Source organism: Dermacentor albipictus, chromosome 7 (assembly GCF_038994185.2).
Source record: "Dermacentor albipictus isolate Rhodes 1998 colony chromosome 7, USDA_Dalb.pri_finalv2, whole genome shotgun sequence".
Lineage (NCBI taxonomy): Eukaryota > Metazoa > Arthropoda > Arachnida > Ixodida > Ixodidae > Dermacentor > Dermacentor albipictus.
Window position 1 is genome coordinate 10,973,688 of NC_091827.1, and position 18,544 is coordinate 10,992,231.

The 18,544-nt window shown below is 42.7% G+C and overlaps 1 protein-coding gene across 7 annotated transcripts in view; it reads right to left on the reverse strand.

Moving 5' to 3' along the window:
- Positions 1-18,544, reverse strand: part of Vps13B (vacuolar protein sorting 13B) — a 121,402-nt gene that overhangs the window by 35,090 nt on the left and 67,768 nt on the right. For all 7 annotated transcript variants that reach the window (XM_065435100.2, XM_065435097.2, XM_065435096.2 and 4 more), the window contains 11 exons: positions 17,510-17,766; positions 14,163-14,310; positions 13,749-13,909; positions 12,304-12,500; positions 10,199-10,365; positions 5,690-5,823; positions 4,630-4,743; positions 4,032-4,133; positions 3,170-3,244; positions 1,663-1,740; positions 368-523 (listed from right to left, as the gene is read on the reverse strand). In XM_065435100.2, coding sequence (XP_065291172.2) covers positions 368-523; positions 1,663-1,740; positions 3,170-3,244; positions 4,032-4,133; positions 4,630-4,743; positions 5,690-5,823; positions 10,199-10,365; positions 12,304-12,500; positions 13,749-13,909; positions 14,163-14,310; positions 17,510-17,766 — 1,589 coding nt within the window. The remainder of the gene's footprint in view (positions 1-367; positions 524-1,662; positions 1,741-3,169; positions 3,245-4,031; positions 4,134-4,629; positions 4,744-5,689; positions 5,824-10,198; positions 10,366-12,303; positions 12,501-13,748; positions 13,910-14,162; positions 14,311-17,509; positions 17,767-18,544) is intronic.

Here is an 18,544-nt window from a genome sequence, read left to right on the forward strand (position 1 = left end):
ACTTGGAGGCACTCAAAGAGCACACGCACAGCTGTCAACCAGCTAGATGAGAGAAGCAAACGAAATCTAGACGTTTAGCATATTTTGCACTAAAAAAGAAAACTAATGTTAACCAATTTATTTTCACTAATGTTTATTTATTTATTCTGGCTGCCAATCTGGCCCTTTAGGCAAGCTTGGAGACTCCTGATCTAAACTAATCTATTGTTTGCCGGAGTGTCACTATAGAATGCAAAAGGAAGTTGCATTTCCTTTTTTTTCCTTCTTTCTTTCTTTCTTGAATGCAACGTAAGAAAATGGCGGCAGTGACATCTTGCAGGAGTAGTGCACGTTGTAATATGCATTTCTTTTTCTGTTGTGCACTTGCCTGCATCTCGACCCCTTGTCCTTCTTGCATTCTGACCAGGACGGTAGACACTGCCGATGAGCCAATGGGAAGTTCCACCGTAATTTCTTTTCCCTGGACCAGTGCAAAAGGGCTGCTCCACTTCCACTGCTGATTTTCGATGCCAAGATGGAGCATCTACGAAGAGAAAAGAAAGTCACGTTATACCAATGCATGTCACTGTCATTACCACTGACCAATCCGCAGGACTAAATTGAATCAAAATCAAATCATGGAGTCTAGCACGTCAAAGCAACTCACAAGTTGCGGCATGCACATTAGCGGGGGTTCTGGGCCAACTTCAACTATATAAGGTTCTTTGACATGCGCAAGTACGTGAGTACATAAGTGAATGAGCATTATTCAATTCCACCTGCAACAGAATGTGACCACTGGGGTCAGGAATCAAACCTGCAACCTCGTGCTTAGCAGCAGAATGTCATAGCCACTATGGCAGGTAAATCCACAGGACTAAATAGTATGCATTATTGTGGATAAAACAAAAACATTTAGAGACACATTACTCATTGTAAGGCGCACTGATTAGCTTCACATTACAACAGGGCTCAAATATGGCATCATCCAAGGTTAGTTCAACTTTCTGGATGTTTTTAAACACCTTCCAATGTGAACACTTTAACCCCTTTACAGGCAATACTGTGCATGCCCTATTTTGTACTTTACAGAAGAAACACAGGTATGCTTCTGCTTATGTTGGTGCGAAAAGCAGCTGGTCCAAGGTACAGTTCACATGAAAAGTAAGTGGGCCGCTTGACACTCATTATGCATGCAGTACAGCTTCTGATACATTCTTTGTGCGTCCAATCTTCAAGACAAAGGTGGAAGTGCTTCCCTTGTCAGCGTCTAGAACTCCGGACTCACAGAGGCTTGGAATGTGGAAGTGATTTTTACAGATACTTTCGAGGTGGCCAGCATACTTGTGGTGAAGACTACACTCTGTAGAATGCTGCCAGGTGGTAGATAGATTTAACGTAGATAAGCTGACATAAATAAACCATCTGGCTCAGCTTCAGTAGAAAATATGAAATAACATATTTGCAAACAGCAGTTTAATCACAGACTAGAAATTCATTAGGATACCTATGTGCATACTCTCAGCAACAGTTGAGCCTCACAGGAAAAATTTTGAAAATATAGAGAGCAATACGGAAACAACAAACAATTGATTAAAATCATCTAGTGCACTTGCATTACTAAAGATAACAAATTTTAAGGAACAGTGCGAACATAGGTTTGACAAAGCGTAAAGAGCTCACCAGTGGTGCCTTGGTGCTCTTCCAGGTGTATGCATGCATGTGCCCTGGTTGAAGCGGTATCTTCTCCACAGTTCCAGCCTATGATGACAACCATAAGAAAAGGAACAAAAAAGGTGCTGTCAATGACTCCCTTTTGTCTTTTTTATTGGAAGTGGCACACCCAATGCTATGGCGTGAAGGTTCGTTTTGCTTAGTTTACTTCACAACATTGCTGTACACAAATTCACTTTATTTATTTATTTATTTGTTTTCATGCTATACCCACCCAAAGATTTATGACCATGTTGGGCAATAAAAATTTACATGTGCTGGTACAGCTGCAAGAAAGGCAGCTGTAAGGCAATATTATCGAAGGTAGTGCTCCCAGTGTTATGAAGAGAAATCGCGTAGCCTGATCTTGTTTCGGATTAATAATATGCACAATTACACTTTTCTCTCAAGGTAAATGCATCCAGAGGAACATGATAAGCTTGGATATTTAGCAGACTGCTTTGACTATTGTTAGTACAGGTAAACAAAAGAAAACTGTGTGATATGGTACAGCATCTACCCCAACACCAAGTCGGTTCATTTCGAGCTAGTCTAAACTTATGCATCATCACCATTCACACAGTTTGCTCTCTGCATGAAGCCAGTACACATCTCAAACAAAGTTATTTATGCAGGCAACTCTCTGTGCTCATTAAAAAGGCTCAGTACACTCTGTTCGACAGCAGTACCAAAAAAACGTGTACATATTTTTGGCCTCTAACAAGTGTTTTTACTATCAATATACACTATCGCCCATTCTTTCCTGCTTCTGTCATTTGCATGTTAATTACTCCAGTTAGCTTATTGCCAACAAAGAAGGGGTAACATAAGTTAACCTGACTGTTAGCCAGAACTTCTCAAGGGAGATTCTATGCAGTCATACACTGCATAGAATGCCTTGCGTTCAACACTACAAAGCAATGTATCGAAAATACAATGTTGATTAAAAAAGGAGGACTATTATTATTCAATTATAAATTTGGGTTGATCAATTGGGCATCATCAGCAGCACAAGTCACCAACCAATGCCAAGAACTCAAAGTTTGACGTATTGTGGTCTGCACAGATTCCGAAATGTCAAACTTTGTGTTTTCTGAGAATGGTCAGTGGCTTTTTTCTTTATTAATAATGCTTTCAGCTCACAAGACGGTGTACCATCAAACCCTTGATTGCATTAATTGGGCATTAAACATAAGCAAGCTACAAACCTGAGCCAGTTATTGATTTACAATCTAGAGTGCCAGTACAAGGATCGTGGGAAAGGATGCACAAGAATAGCAATGTCATATTCTTTTGTCTAGATTTGCTCTGCCCTTGTTGCAGTAAGCCACGAATGAATGGCTATTAAATGTGACCTCCCACAATCAGATGGCATTCTTTGCTTTTTGATACAGGGATAACCTTGGAAGATGCTCACAGACGGGCAAGATTGCCAAGTGCACAGTCAGTTCAGAGCAAAAGAGCATAAACAACACACCTGACCAAAGCACACGGTGTCTGTCGTATTGTTGCATACTGCCACATAGCTGGGGAGAACACCAGTGTGTGCATCCTGTAACAAAAAAGGACAGTGAACTCACAGCACGCTGCAAGAAGCGGGATTTGCTCACTAGATGTGTTTTGGCAAGTAATGCCATATACAATGGGGACATTGGCATGCATCACAAGTAAAAGAAAACTTGCGGCTCTCAACAGCTATGCACTTTGATACAGTCAAACATTAATATAACGAACCTTGATTTCATGAAATTTGCAATGTAACAAACTATTTTCATTTCCAGATCTTAGTTGCATTGAAAACCGTGTATATTTTTTTTTTCGCGATTTAACGAAGTAATTTTGTGACAAGGTTCCGATTTCATTTTGGCCATCTCAACTATGTACTTGGAGCCTGTATGGCTAGTAAATCTAGCAAGAAACTACAAGAATTTCAGCCGAGACAAAGGTTACTTCAAGCATCCTTCTGCATGCAAAGTTTGACTGGCAAAACCGCCGTCAAAGCGTGCATACTGGGACGTGGTAGGCGTAGCGTGGCATACTGGGACGTTAGACAAGTACTGCCAAATGAATCGGCAGTGTGTTATGGTATTTTTTATGCTGCTTGCTTAATTTGACCCGTCGGATAATTCAATCAATTTCTTCAGTCTTGTCGGGGTTGAATTAATGCAAGTCGACTGTTATTCTCTGACAGCCTGTTCCTACACACAAAATACAAGGAAGGAAGGAAGGAAGGACAAAGGTCATGCCGCTTCCAAAAAACATTCAGAATACCATCTTCAAGACAAATTCAAGATAAATCTGAACTCTATACAAAAGAAAAAGAAAGAAAAACAACTAACCGGACTCCAAAAGGAAGCTGCCGTGGAGAGAGTGTGCACAACAGGCTGACTGATCCTGATGAAGCATGGGTCCAAGGACGCCTCAACTTCAATACCAGGCTCCTGACATTAAAAAAAAGAAAAAGCAGTTTGCATTTTTACGTTGTATTAATGGAGGAAGACCAAAACACTGCCAAAAGTGTGAGTTGAGAACCTAACTATTTATTGGGAAAATTTGTGCCAAGAAAGACAAGGAACACTCAAATCACGATGATTGCAGCGAGCCCAATCTTTGGTCATCGAATATAAACTAATGGGTCAAGTACATCCACAATTTGGACTTCACTGATGTTTGTGCACATTCAAGGATGTACAACACCATTCACAATGCGCACACAATCTAATCCGATGTGTATCCTTTTCTATAGAATCACCAAGAGCGTTCAAGGAATACTGAAGGCGCGTTCTGCACTGAGTGAGAGCTCAATAATAGTGATCATCTGGGATCATATTGGGAAAAAAACTAAGCTATACATGTGGTGGTATTGAAATTACAGAGTCATTCATGGCTCAAATGAACTTTCTATGAACTTCCTCATGAGCAGGAATGTGAAACCACCTTGTTGACAGGCTGGCAGATGACGGCCGAGGCTTTGACACCCACAGAGTCAAGGACACCAAGGCGGGTAAGGTGAAGCAGTTCTGTGACATTGCATGACACGTACCCATTCACCTGGCCAAAGAGAAAAAAAGTTCTGTGTCATCCCAAAATACCAGCAGATGAGACGTACAGTGCATGTGCATGCTGAAAATTGGAGAGCAGTACACAGGCACTGTGAAAAGTTGGCAGAACAACATGCAGGCATGCAAATAACCTGCCCCACAACGTCACTATGCTAATGACACACTGTAAAGCAGCATTGTGAAATAAGGTATATTCGTTACAGCATACAGAAACCCCAAGAAGGTCATCCTGAAAATAAATACTATGTGGGTATTACATGAACTGCAATCATTAACTAATAGGTGACTTCAGTTACATTGGTTCAAAATATGCAAGCATTGAAAAAGAAAACTTAAGTTCTCTTAACCTTTAAAGCCATAGATCTGTACAGAAGCTGGAGGAATTAAAATTTCATGGCAAGTTTTATTTGCATATTACAGGTGGCATGAGAAAGCTTATAAATCGGCTTTAGTCGGATGGTGTGCGGTCTCTCAAATTTCGACATTGCGGAATGGCCCAAAAAGCCTGTATGGTTTTTAAGCGACGCCTATATTCAAGAACTCCTAGGGAGCTCTCATCTGGAGGATTCTGTTCATAAGATAACTCACAGTATATTTTTTCCCCTATATTGTTTACCCAAAATAAAATGAATAATTAGCAGAACCATAAATTTTTGCTTGACTATTATAATGAAGAAATTCCATAAATCATTCAGCAACATACGGCCAGTAAATAGAAACCGAATTTAAAGTCTACTAATGTGTTACTTTAACAGAAATTTATTTGATTCCCCTTGGAAACACCTCCAGCACACACCAGGCAGAAATGCCCGAAACACCCGTCGAGCAAAGCCCTGTGCATCGGTGTTAACAGGCAAACAAAAGCCAGACAACCACTTCTGCACAGACTAGCAATGACATGTCAATAGTGTGGAAGGCAGGCAACTCTTGCCTACCCCAAGGTTAATGCGGTGCTCCCAGCCGGTGTAGGAAAGGCACAAGTGGTCCATGGACAGCATGGCAAAGTCGAGGTTGGCGGGGCTTGCCACTGAATGATCCCACTTGAATGGCCACAGCGCTGCTGAAGGAACTGGAACCAGTAGATGAGCATGAAATAAGCTATTGGGAAACAGCTCGACAACATATACTGGCAGAAAAGATAACACAGTCCTAGTTACTTTAGTTTTAACCATCACAAAGAGTTAAAATAACACAAATGATTACTGGCTCCTGAACAACTAACAAAAACAAGCAGCAATGTGTCAGAATACCCCAATAGTACCAAAGAGTCTTCTTCCACAAAAGAAAAGTAAACACGCTACAATTGTTACTTGCTTAGATTGCTTCAACACTCAGATTACAACTAATAACACACCCAATACTCCAGAGTGTAGTATTAAATTCCTGCAAAACAGAGCCTATGAAGAAACTATCAAAAATCAAGAAAAATGACCACAGTTGCACATTTGGAAGCTGGAGGTACACATATGAACACGTCCCTGATGACATCATAGTACATTTACACATTTGTCTAAAGCCAAGGGCTTCTTTACTTAAACCGATTAATTATCAAATCCAATCAACCCTCTTTGACAACTAGCATGCACGCGGGATGACAGCTCACCACAGTGAACCTTTGCTTAAACAAATCGGTAGAACTAGCATGGTAACAATGTACCCAAGTGACATTATAATGTCATTAGTGCATTGCCCACACATATCGTCACCCCCCACTATTACTCCCCGTAAACCACTATATTCTAGCTGCACCATATTATGACACAACAGTAGTACTGTACTTACTCAATTCTAACATGCACTTCTTTTCTCTCGGTAAAACTTACTAAATACTGACATGAGTGTTAAATTAAGGTATGAAACAAAAACTACAATAGTAACAAGCTACCATTGTTGGCATTAAACATTTCTGTGATCCAATCCAATCCACAGTTTTCTGCAGCTGTAGAAGCTGCCGTAGCTTCATGTATGTTTTGTATGTTGACCATGCTATATAGTATCATATTCTAAATACTACAGCTAGGCTGCCATGGCCTGCAAGGCGTTTAAGAAATGCAGTATCTCAAATGCCACAGGGGTGTGTGTTAAAAGTCAAGGACAATTTCATTTTTTGTTTATGGCTGTGAAAATTGGGTGCACATTATACAAATTGAGGGCATGTTAGAATGGAGTAAATGCTGTAATTATTATAGTAGTAGCTATGATGGGTTACTTTGGCTCTTGCTTTACCCATAGTCTAGCTACAAAACTAGCTACTTTAGAAAAACCCCGTAGTTGCTTCAGGCACCTGTGCAAAAGTGTAGCTCTTTTAGTAGCAATGAAGGACTCTAGTGGAAGCTCGATACCAAAGGGCTGTCACCTGTCAACGGGTGGCTCAGATAAAAGCAATTCTGACAAAAGTGATAAATACACAGCCACCTCATGAGCACTCTATATACACATTGAACTAGAAGGGAGCTCTAAATATATCACATATGTACGCTGTTTAAAGCAAGTTTAGAAAAATATTCAAGAGAGCCATGGCAGTAGAATCTTATCACCACTGTCAACAATGAAAGCTGTTTTTTACCTGATTTTGAGATGCGCATTACATTACTATAGCAAAGATTGTTACCCCAGCAATCATAGCAATCAATGAGCCATGAAAACAAGTTGTTGCAAAGTCGTGGCAGAACATACTGCTGCTAGTGGTAAAGTTCAGGTTCTATTTTAGCTATCTTTATGCAGATTTTGTTAATTTGTGGTGTTTTCCAAAACGAATGAATGAATGCAATAGAGTGCTTTTGTGGTTGCCACTTGCCTGGTTTCCCACTGGCACAACTGGTATTTCCTTCAAAGTGCCAGCTGCCAGTTGGACCCCCGTACCAATACCTCATTTGCCAGTTTTCCAGTTCTCCCTAAATTGCTACAATATACGCTGTATTGTAAGAGCACTGTCAGACATTCATGCATAGTTGACAACTGATTTCTTACAAACAAATTCATTCTTACTTCATTAATTAAAGTATCATGTATTTTGTTGCCATCTAGACCTTCATGTATTGCTGCATTGTTCATAGGCCCTGAATACGCATTACAAGTTAATAAAAGCTTCTCAATAAATTTTAATCAAGCAAAGTTCACAGTAATAGGTGTACCGCCACTTTACTTTGTTTTGGTTTGTATTTTTGTATAGTGTGTTTTTTTTTCGTTTGTACACACTACAGCCCTATTGGGCTATTGCAGGAGTGGGTATGAAAAGCAGAACAATGACAAATAACACAGGCAATACGAACAATACATACGGAATGAAAATAATAACTACCTATTAGCAGCAAAAAATAAGTTTAAGGGTAGAGAACGACTATTACCAGGCAAAGAATTCCAATATTCAATTACACTGAAAAAAAAAAAAACGTATTCAAAAGTGTCTGTATGGGCAAAATAAGGCGCAACGTTTAGGTGATGGTGATTTCTAGTATTGGATGGTTTAGCAGAAGTTAGGTAATTATCTGATGCAATCCAGCAAGAGCAGTTAAAATGCAATGCAGAAACTTTATCGTTTTCATGCGTCGGCGATCTGAGAGCGGTTGCAAGCCTAGGGATGGAAGCACTGCAGAAGGTGAAAAATCCCTATCAAACCTGCTGCACATGAAGTGAATTGCTTTCTTTTGGATGCCCTTGATTTAATTAATGTCGCATTGCTTGTGCATATTCCATACAGGAGAAGCATATTCTAGTAGAGGCCGGATAAGTTTAGTATCCCTTGAGGCTGAGGTCAATGTGTGGCTCAGACGGCCTAACTTCTTTAGTGCCTCAAATGTTATCAAATCTATGTGTTTTGACTAAGACACACTGGGTGTGAAAACAAGACCAAAGTATTTATATTCCCTAATGCTCTGAAGGGGGATACTACAGCCGAATCTCGTTAATCCGAACATACTTAATTCGAACTTCCGGTTTATTCAAACTGACGCCGTGGTCCCATCAAAGTCACTGCATTCCAATGGGCGAAAACGCCCAGTAATTTGAACGCACAAGCATTTGCGATGGTTAATTCGAACATACTGCACGCCAACAATGCTCTCAGCAGCACGCCAAATCATGTGGCAGTACCTCTGACCACCATTGCTCTGACTCCGCCATAGAGGAAAGGCTTAGAAGAAACCCCTCAACACTGCGCTCAGGGGGAAGGGGGGGAGGGTAGAACGTGGCGGCAATTTCACCCCATCTCAAGTGGCAAGGTTGCCGTTTCTGCATCGTGCTGTAATGCCCCAGCCACGCTAGCAGTAAAAGACGCGCCCCCAGAGGGATCGGCCCTGGGCCGATTTTTCGTGGCTCGTCGGGGCGACAAGTGAGCCACGAGCAGAGGAGATCAGAGGAGAGGTGGCCCCTACTGTGACGTAGGCATGGGAAATTGGTATCATGTGGACCTGCCTGGCCGCTCTATTCATAGTCGCGTCTGGTTGAGCCAGACTGCTTGTTTTACACGATCGCCTGCTCGCATCAGCTCTCGCTCACACTTGCTTTAAATGGTTGGGTTGGTCTAGTTCATGCTTGTTTTTTTTTAAATGATGCGTCTAAACTGAGATGTTCCAATGGAAAGGTTGTGGGAGACAGGGCGCCATATCCGATTCTGTACGACAAGGCAGACCCTGAATACAAGGATATGAAGGCGACACCCTCATTCTCCTTGTCTTTTAGATACGGCGATGCCTTAACAGAAAGGAGCGCACCAACATGATTATGATCAGAGCAACGACTTCGTTGTCTTGATAAGGCATGGTTCACATTAAGAATGCAGGATGAAGAAGGTAAGCACAGCGTCAATCTGTCAGCAGATGAAGGAAAAAACGTGCGAGCGCGTAGAGGGAAGTAGCAGTGGAGGCCCAGTCCTGGCCTCGGCAACTTTGCTGCTTCGGTGGCAGTAGGTGGCAGAGGTAATTAGCACCATCCAGCAAGCTAGCAGGAAAGCAAATATTCTTCCCTTCCACCCTTCCTCGCAATTACACTCCCTTCACCCTCCCTCTCAACTCCTTTGTAACTTTTTCATCTTTGATGGTCTCCGTGCACGCCTGCCTCCATGCCGGCGCCAGCGCCGGCTTAGCCTGCTCCTTGAAGTTTCGTTTTCTGCCGTTATCGGGAAGTGAGTGTCAGGCGGCATGGGCAGTTTCGTGATCCTTGCTCGCTGTATGCTTGCGTGCCTATGATATTTCACGACTCATACCGCTTGTGCATCATGCTATGTTGCATGAATATTTCAAAAACAAGTCCTTCCTTTAATTCGAACAAATTTTGGGGCCGTTTCGAGTTTGAATTGTCGAGATTCGACGGGACTAATTTGGTAAGAGAAGACCCCCCACCCTTTTCTTTGTCTCCATTCTTGGTGAAGTTTTTTTTTTTTCCTCTCTCATCATAGGTGGCAATCCCAAATGCTTTCCACAGTGCTTTCATGCATCGGAGCTCACCATTTTGATCGGTCAGTACGTTCAAGGTGACAACGCAGGCATCGAGGGCTACACTTGCTCTCAGACGGGGCACCAGCGCTGGGTCAAAGTGGGAGTCCACACGCATGCAGGCAGCTAATGCCAGGGGAGACATGGCAGTTCCTGAAGTTGGCTCTTCATTGCCCCTGCTGACATTTCAATTGACAAAAAAGAAAAGACAGGTTCACAGCCTAAGTGCCTTACCTTGTTGCATAAACTTAGAGCTTGTTGCAGTATACAGTACACATTCTTTGAAGAAGCATTGGCACACATATTCAAAGATGTAGTAACTCTACTGCACGTTCCTCGCACAAAAAATGAATGACATTTAGCAAGCATGAAAATAAACACTTAACATATTTTGTTTATACTACAGTTGATCCTGATATGCTGGGCCTGGCATCACCAACACTATCCTGACGTCATGACACACAGCGAAGTTTCATGACATTGTGTAGCAATATGGCAAAAGTGCTGTGCATGTTTTTCCTCGCTGTGCTTGTGTTTGCTAGCTTCAGTGATTGCAGGAGCGTAGTGAGCCAATGTATCATGACTTTAAGAAGCATCCACCTCCTAAGTACCAAAACTCAACCTGGCTTGTAAAAACAAGTATTATGGTAAATTATTTAAAGTACTCTGATCCTTGCCAGTAGTACGGGTTCTGACCTTCATTTAACAAAATTTGACAAGTAAGGAATGTCACTACATTGTCAGAAAAGGCCATGGAAGTCTTACTGTCTTATCGTAAATTCAGCTTGACAGACATTCACTGGATGAAAGAAAACTAAGCAAAGGTCCAAGAACCGGTCATGAACAGGCGTTCTGGCAATGACCCACTCAAGTATTGTGTGGCCTGATTCTTTCTCTTTCATACTCCCTTCATGGTGTCCCTCTTGCAAAATGCAAGAAGAAAGGTGGAAAGTGAGATAGGGCAGAGCACACATTACAAATAAAAACTGGTAGTCTGCGCTATTTCCCATCCCTCTGTCCATCATTCTTATTTCATTTCGCGCAGTATGTCACTTTTTCAGTTTCAACCAACTAGCCCACAACAGAGTGCCTATTGCTGTCTCAAGGAATTCTATAGAGATACGACACAATACACGACTTGAGCTGCAGGACATTCACTGACCGTGGCAGTCTCCTTGCTCTGAAATGCGCATGCACCAGAGAGAGAGTTCAATGCTTCTCATTAGCTATTCCATGTGGAGGGAAGTGGAATATGGCGCAGATGGTAAGAGGAGAAGGTGTTGATGGAACAAGTCTATGATGTCGCACACACACAATAGCAGAGCTTTAGGCTAATGGAGAGCAGCCAGCATCATCTCCGCAGCCTGCATTGCTTGCAGTGCTGTTTTAGCCACAGGCATGTTCAAATCAGCAAGATACTGCTGCAAGGCACTTGTAGTTTGCTTTAGCATCACCTTAATGTGACAGTCCAACACTAAGCTCTCACTATGTAGTTGTTGTTCAGACTGAAGCTAGGAGCTGCGATTACCAGATAAGAAAGGCCACTTTTGTCAGTCCAGTCTGGTGCTGTTTACACTAGGCTGAGCTATTAGCAGGTTATCTTCAGCCTTTGTAGTCTCCTCTCGTGGAGTACACATCAACACAGGTGAGGGTTTCAACTTCGAAAGCACATTCTTCCCTCTATTAAAATGGGAATGCTTCCTTTCACGGCCTATTGAAGCTGCTGCCCTGGTGTGGATGTCCCACTAAGGAGCTTATGGCATGCCTGCGGGGATTCAGGCCTCTGTAGATAGTTATTGTGTTAGTGGATTTTGTTTCATGTGTATGTTTAAGTGTGTGTGTGTGCTTTGCTTTTATTTCACTCCCTTTGTTTCATCCCTCACCATCTCACCTGGAATCACATGTCAAGCCTGTCGCTAGTCTAACAGCTCCAGATGCCCCATTTGACTTTTTATGTCACTCAAAGTCGACAACTGAGCTATTCTATGGTAGAACAGGTGCCTCAAATACTCGGCATTTCCAATCATTCTTCCTAAAGACTGGCTGAGCCTAACACTGCTTAGCTTTGGTGATTTGACAATTGCTAACTGCAGGCACAAACAAAATATGCATCAGACCTTGTAGCTGGATGCTCAGGAGGAAGGATGACAACCCTCCAAGTGTCTGCAACTGCCACAGGCGGAGGCTGATCCCCAAAGAACGCCAGCGCTGGCAGCTCCAGAAAGCACGGTTCACTCTCTGACAACTCAAACTGTTGGCACGTCACAAAAATCTCTTGGCAGGGGTCCCAGTACTGAAGGTTGCACTGTAACGCCTGCAGCAAGGAGCCGGAGAAAAGCCGAAACAACAAAAACCTTAAAGCATTGTCATAATGGGACATGCTTGTACTTTTGCACCTTCTGAAGGCGAAGAGTTCATGTTATCAATTCGTATACATTGCAGAACTTCTGAACTGCACTGTCAGTAACATGGATAAAGTACAAGCTAGCATCCATTACTTGTGAAGCGATAGCCTGTTGCAGGAGCTTTTCCGCTGCATTTGTGACAACAAAGCATAGTCAAGCACCAAGCACAAGCACTGTTCAGAAAAAAAATAAAGTCCACTTAATATTGTCAAAGGTATCGAAATAGAAGCAATCATTTATATGGCTAATGTAGATAAAACAAAATGTCATTCTGTGCATAACAATCTAAACAGGTTACAAATTATAGTCATTATATAGACACTAATGGCAAACATTTAATATGTAATGCTAGATTATTCTCCTGGAAACCTTGCATCCTTAAGTTGCAGAGGAAATCACAACAGAAAGAAAAAACAACAAATAAATAAATAAGTCATAGTAAAAAGGAAAAAAAAAACGAAACAAAAAGGGCCACACAGTTTTCGAGTTACTGCCCACAGTGAACTGGCCCTCTTACGAAGCTGTGTTGGTTATCTTGGGAGTTCATACCCTTCCCTGTGCTACTGTATGTGGACAAACCAGGGACTTGCACAAAGAAGGTACCCCACTCCCGTTAAACATGCAAACAGAATGGTGCAATAAGGTACCACCACCGAGTTCTGCAGAAAAATGTGATAAGGTCGGCCAAATTGCATTTTCTTTTCACAATTTACTGTTTTGACTATGAGCAGTTTAATATCGACCTATTTATAATTTCAATAAGGTATGTTGAATCAATGTTCTCAAAGTGATGTTCCAAGGTGATGTACCAGTTCAATGTTCCAAAGTGAAACAATGTTCCCAAAGTGACAGTGCCGATCCTCTACTTACGTCATTTCATTACATACAATGGCTTTGTTTTTGGCAAACTGACACACTGGACATGTTGAAACATCAATCTGTCACTTTAGTCGGACTTAATATTTGCCTTTAGTGTTCTTTTAAGTGTTACTTTGTCATTTGTATCATCAGTTATAACGAAGCTTGTATAAGTGACACCTTTCTTATGATCCCGATGGTCGCTCCTCAAGAACAGCGCTACACCCTTCTCTACAGCATACAGCAAAATTTCTCCTTCGAACAACCCTTTTATGAGCCATAACTCCCACTGTACTTACAGGAGGAGGGGAAATGCCCATTGTCATCGTCGATGAGAACGGCACGGGATAGACGTCGACCCGAGTCAAAACTCGTGGCTCAGGGTAGCGCCATGTCATCACGCCAGCATCCCCATTTTTCAGTGGCCGCCGGAAGACAATCTCATTCGGGTTGGGAGTGCCTAGAACATGAGATCAAGCGTGCAAACAGAACATGAAGCATCTCTTGGAGCTAAGCAATGCTTGGGACAGGGTTAGTCGGTATTCCATAATACGCAAAGTTGAGGCACAAAAGGAAATTCCTTGCGTATATATAATCATGCTGTTTCACTGAATAAAATTTAGTTAGAAGTTAGCAATTGTCCATGTCTGTCCTGGTTGACCCCTTCTTCCTTTTACGTTTCAACTGTACCGATTGCTAGAATTAAGACTTGCCGTCATCTTGGATGTACTGGAAGCTGCCGTTGCGGAGGTCATCACACCAAGATTTTCCCTGAGGACCTTTGGCAGTGGTAGAAGCTGCTTTCAGTGGAGTTTTCACTTTGCCACGGGGTGCTATTTTCTCAAGGCGTTCTGCAACAGACTGTAAATAAGATAAGTAAATCATGCAGTGCCACAGCTGTTACATGAAGCATAAAAGTTGATAATGAAAAAAAACCTCATGATGAAGAGGCAATGCTGACTCTATTGCAATATAAGCTACACACTTTTGCAAAGGTCTCTGTTGTAAAACTGAATTAAAATTGCAGTTAAATATACTCTGGATCAACCTACTTCATACAGCAGCATAGACAAGAACGGTTAACTAATCGACTCAGCTTTGTTACTAACAATATAATGATGGCTAAGGGCACAAAAACGTCAAATTATGACATAAAAGGGGTGTTAAAATACAGCACAATAATGTCGCGTACTGTTACACAGAGCAATCGTGGAGTTTCTATAACGCAGAATTGTAACCATTGACCGCACTCCATTGCAACCATGGATGCAAAAAAAAATTATTCTTACCTCCATAAGTGCATGGTAAGACTAAATTAAGTTGGTTTTAAATTTCACGCATCTAATGCTCATAAGTAAAAAAGCATGTTCTCAGCAATAACAACTAAATGCCTAGAGCTGTACACGCTCTACACGCTATGTCCTTGTAGCTACAGTAAAACCTCATTAAACCGTACCCGCTTAAACAGTAGTTTCGTTTTAAAAGTAGTAAAGTCAAATCTCCAACTCAGCGGTCATTGAACATAATGCGTTTTGTATACACATAAACCGCACCAGCTTATTGCGTATGCATTGGTTAACACGTAGAGTTTCCACTTTTCGTTGCACAATCACGGCGGTGCATCGTCCCCATCGGGTGGTTCGGCAGAACAACAAGTCTCAGAGGTGACGTCAGTCTTACGTCACGGTGAGCACAGCACTCTGCAATGAAAACGGTGCCCCGCGACTTCTGCAGCACACCGCGCCTGTGCACAGAGAATATGCAACGCCAATGAGGAATCTGCCATGCAAGTGTTTGCCAACAAGAAGGGGCTGGCTGAAAAGCTGGCTGACAGCATCAGTAAGTTGGAGGCCACTGTCGTCGCTGCTAGGCTGCAGCGGCATCAAACGAAAATAACAGACTTTTGTCGCGCAAAGTGAATAAGTACTGCATGTTTTTGCCCTTTCATCGCAGCTTCTCTGGGTTACATTTTTGACAGCTAAGTGGGCAATCTCATGCTATTTCCATTAAGCAGTACTACTGTTTAGTACATACTTTTTCCAAGCTCTGGCCAACTATGGTTTAACGAGGTTTCACTGTACTTGTCGTATATATGTTGTATTTTCACACCCTTTATCTTGTTGCCACATATAACTTGCCCCTCCAGTCACAACCCTACGAACAGGGGAAAAATATGTCCAGGCGTATAACAGACACAAGCAATAGCATACAAATTCTGATAGCCCACACCTTCAAGGTCAGTACTCAAACTCTTAAAGGGCAACTCCGGCAATTTTTCAGTGCCAACGAATGTCGATGAAATTCGCTGGGTACGTTTCTCTGAACACTTCCGTCATGTCCTCAAAAAAGCAGCTTTGAGAGTTGCACAGATATTTTACAAATGAATTTGATTAATTGCCTCGAACACTCTGCCTTGCCTCCTCCTCAGTTACAAGCCACATTGTGTATGACGTCAGGAGTGTTGCATGCAGAGCATGCCGGGATTATGCAGACAATAGTGACGAGAGCGCCGAGGAATCGACGATCGTGAGCTGGTGCATGGCGTGAGAAGTTGCTGTTGCAAGAAGTTGTGTTCCCTGTAGACATAGGCTGCATGAACTTCAGCCCTCACCATCCGCACACACAGTTTGACCTAATGGCGATCGCGCTCAGCCGAGGTTATGCCTATATGTCAGAGTCACTTAGTTCATGCGCCTGCTTCTGGCGGGCCTGAGTGACTGACATGAAGCTAATTAGGCCATCAGGATGAAGAAAACCACTTCTGACCATACGGTTTTGAAATAAGCTATTCGTCATTTTGTACAGTGCACACACAAAAAGCGAGAAGCGACGACACAGAGCAGTATCAACATCGGTACGTTGCTGTTTTTGACGGAAAGCTGCCCGCCGCACTCATCGGCACTTCCCTAAATTAAATGCGACTACAAACACGGGCGTATTTTTACGTATTATCATGAGGGCTTATTATTTAGCTTCCGAGATGCACTGCTTGCCTCGTATTCCAAATGGGCAGCAAGCATAGGCGCCTCGATACAGCAGTGTAAACAATCGCGCAGTCCAGTTGCCAATGGTGTCTATACTGGCATCGGAGTTTCCGCAAGAAAACCACGCATTCTCTCAAAGTCCTCATCTATGTGCACTTTACAGAACATATTGTGTGCATGAAGAGAATACAAAGAATGTCAAGTAGGCAGCATAACAACGCTCCCATACTACGGTCTCCCACTAACTGTTTTCGAAGATGTGTAGTCACTCATATCAGTGCAATTCAGAGTGATGCAACGGTGCTTACATGCACAAGACCTGCCTGTTTTGGTATGTTCTGACATTAGTTGATGTCACCGATGAGCGGCTATAGCATTATATCTCAAGAGAATGAGGAGTGGTCGCTGTACCTGCCAATGTAAACAAATGCACCGTTAAGTGCTTTGGAGTGTCAGCGGCATTCTTGCGGGATACACATGCGGAAAGTTGTGCTCCACATTTTACAGTGAGCATGCGAAGCACTTCCCCGAGAAGGGGTAAAACACCTAAAATAGCAAGCAGCACGATATGTAGCGCATGGGTGCTGGCTCTTGTGGTGGCGGGTCGAATGCAAACGGCGATTCACAATTATTGAATTTTTCAGAATCAGAACTGTCAATAGTATATGACAGATCTGAAGAGCTGATGTATCTGACATAGTGTCACTCGAAGGTCTGGAGTGGTCACGATTCATCCGAGCATCCCCTCCCCGCTGCCAGTGGACGAGACCGGCATGCCTCGCGTGCCTTTCCCGGTGGAGACACTTGTGACGTCACACGGGGAGGTTCACTCGGCTGCTTGATCAGGTTTCAGTTTCCTTTTTGCACTTTTTTGCTTATATAAAATTATTTGTGTAACAATTCTGCTATCAGACGCGTGACAAGGGGGTCTCGGGAACCTATATAGTCCATTACATTGACATGGTGAAAAATTGCCGGAGTTGTACTTTAAGCAGTGAGCACAGGATGTACATATAAATATGTGTTGCGCTCAAACTTCCATCAAGAAACATACAAGTCACTCATTCAGGACTTACAGCCACAAGGTGTGTTGTGTGGTGAGCTGCCGTCACACAATGCAGCAACTGTGCGGGCCCAACGTTCAGTGGAAGCATGTCACAGTGAACCCTCAGGACACTGTGCACTGTTGGAAGACCAGAGAGCTGTTCCCAGAAGCTGTCGGTCCACATGACAAAGGTTGACGGTCCCGCCAAAGCCATGCACTGCTGATCGACGAGAGCATAGAGCTGAAGTGATGATAGTGTACTTTTGCTTTCAATGGTTGATGGAACACCTGCAAGGAAAATGCCACATCCAGAGTCAGGAACCGAAAAATAATATGAAGCCCCTCGACAACTTCACAAACCTTGGGGTGAAGAAATATTTGTGCAGAAACCATCGATGATGACTCCCGATGGAAGCGAATTGCTGGAAACTTCTATAAAGTTATTAGCTTGATTAAAGGAATGATGCCCTTGACGATGTACATTTGCTGTAGTGTATGATATTGAGGTAGCATTTGTTGACTCATTGCATAATTCTACAGAGAACAGAGCCTCTAGCCAGCACATCTGTAGTGGTAACAAATGTACACAGCATGTGTGTCTCAAAGAGCTATTACAGTCTGGGTTCAACGACAAACTCCGCTGCACGAGAGCATGCACCCTTTGCATTGTTTAACCTTCGACCACGAACCACTGACCACTAAAACAGGCAAAAGATCCAAAGAAGGCAATTTTCTTTAAAGCACACGAACCATAGGGTGGAGAAAAATAAAGCTTGCCCACCATCATCACTAGGATTTGTACTCAAGCACCTATGGCGATGTGCAGTTGGGAGCAGGATGCCCTAATCGCTGTGCTATCCTCGGTAAATTGTGCGGGGTTTGGCACACCACACAGGCTCTAAGAGTGGCGGCGTTTGTGCATGCATTTTGGAGGCTGGCAAATCAGTTCTGTGGAATTCCACAAGGTGGAGAAGGGTTCATGAAAGGAAAAATTGACATCCACCTGTATGTAGCATGAAGCTAAAAAGGTCCCAGGTTTGAATCCCGGATTAGATTGAATTTTTCT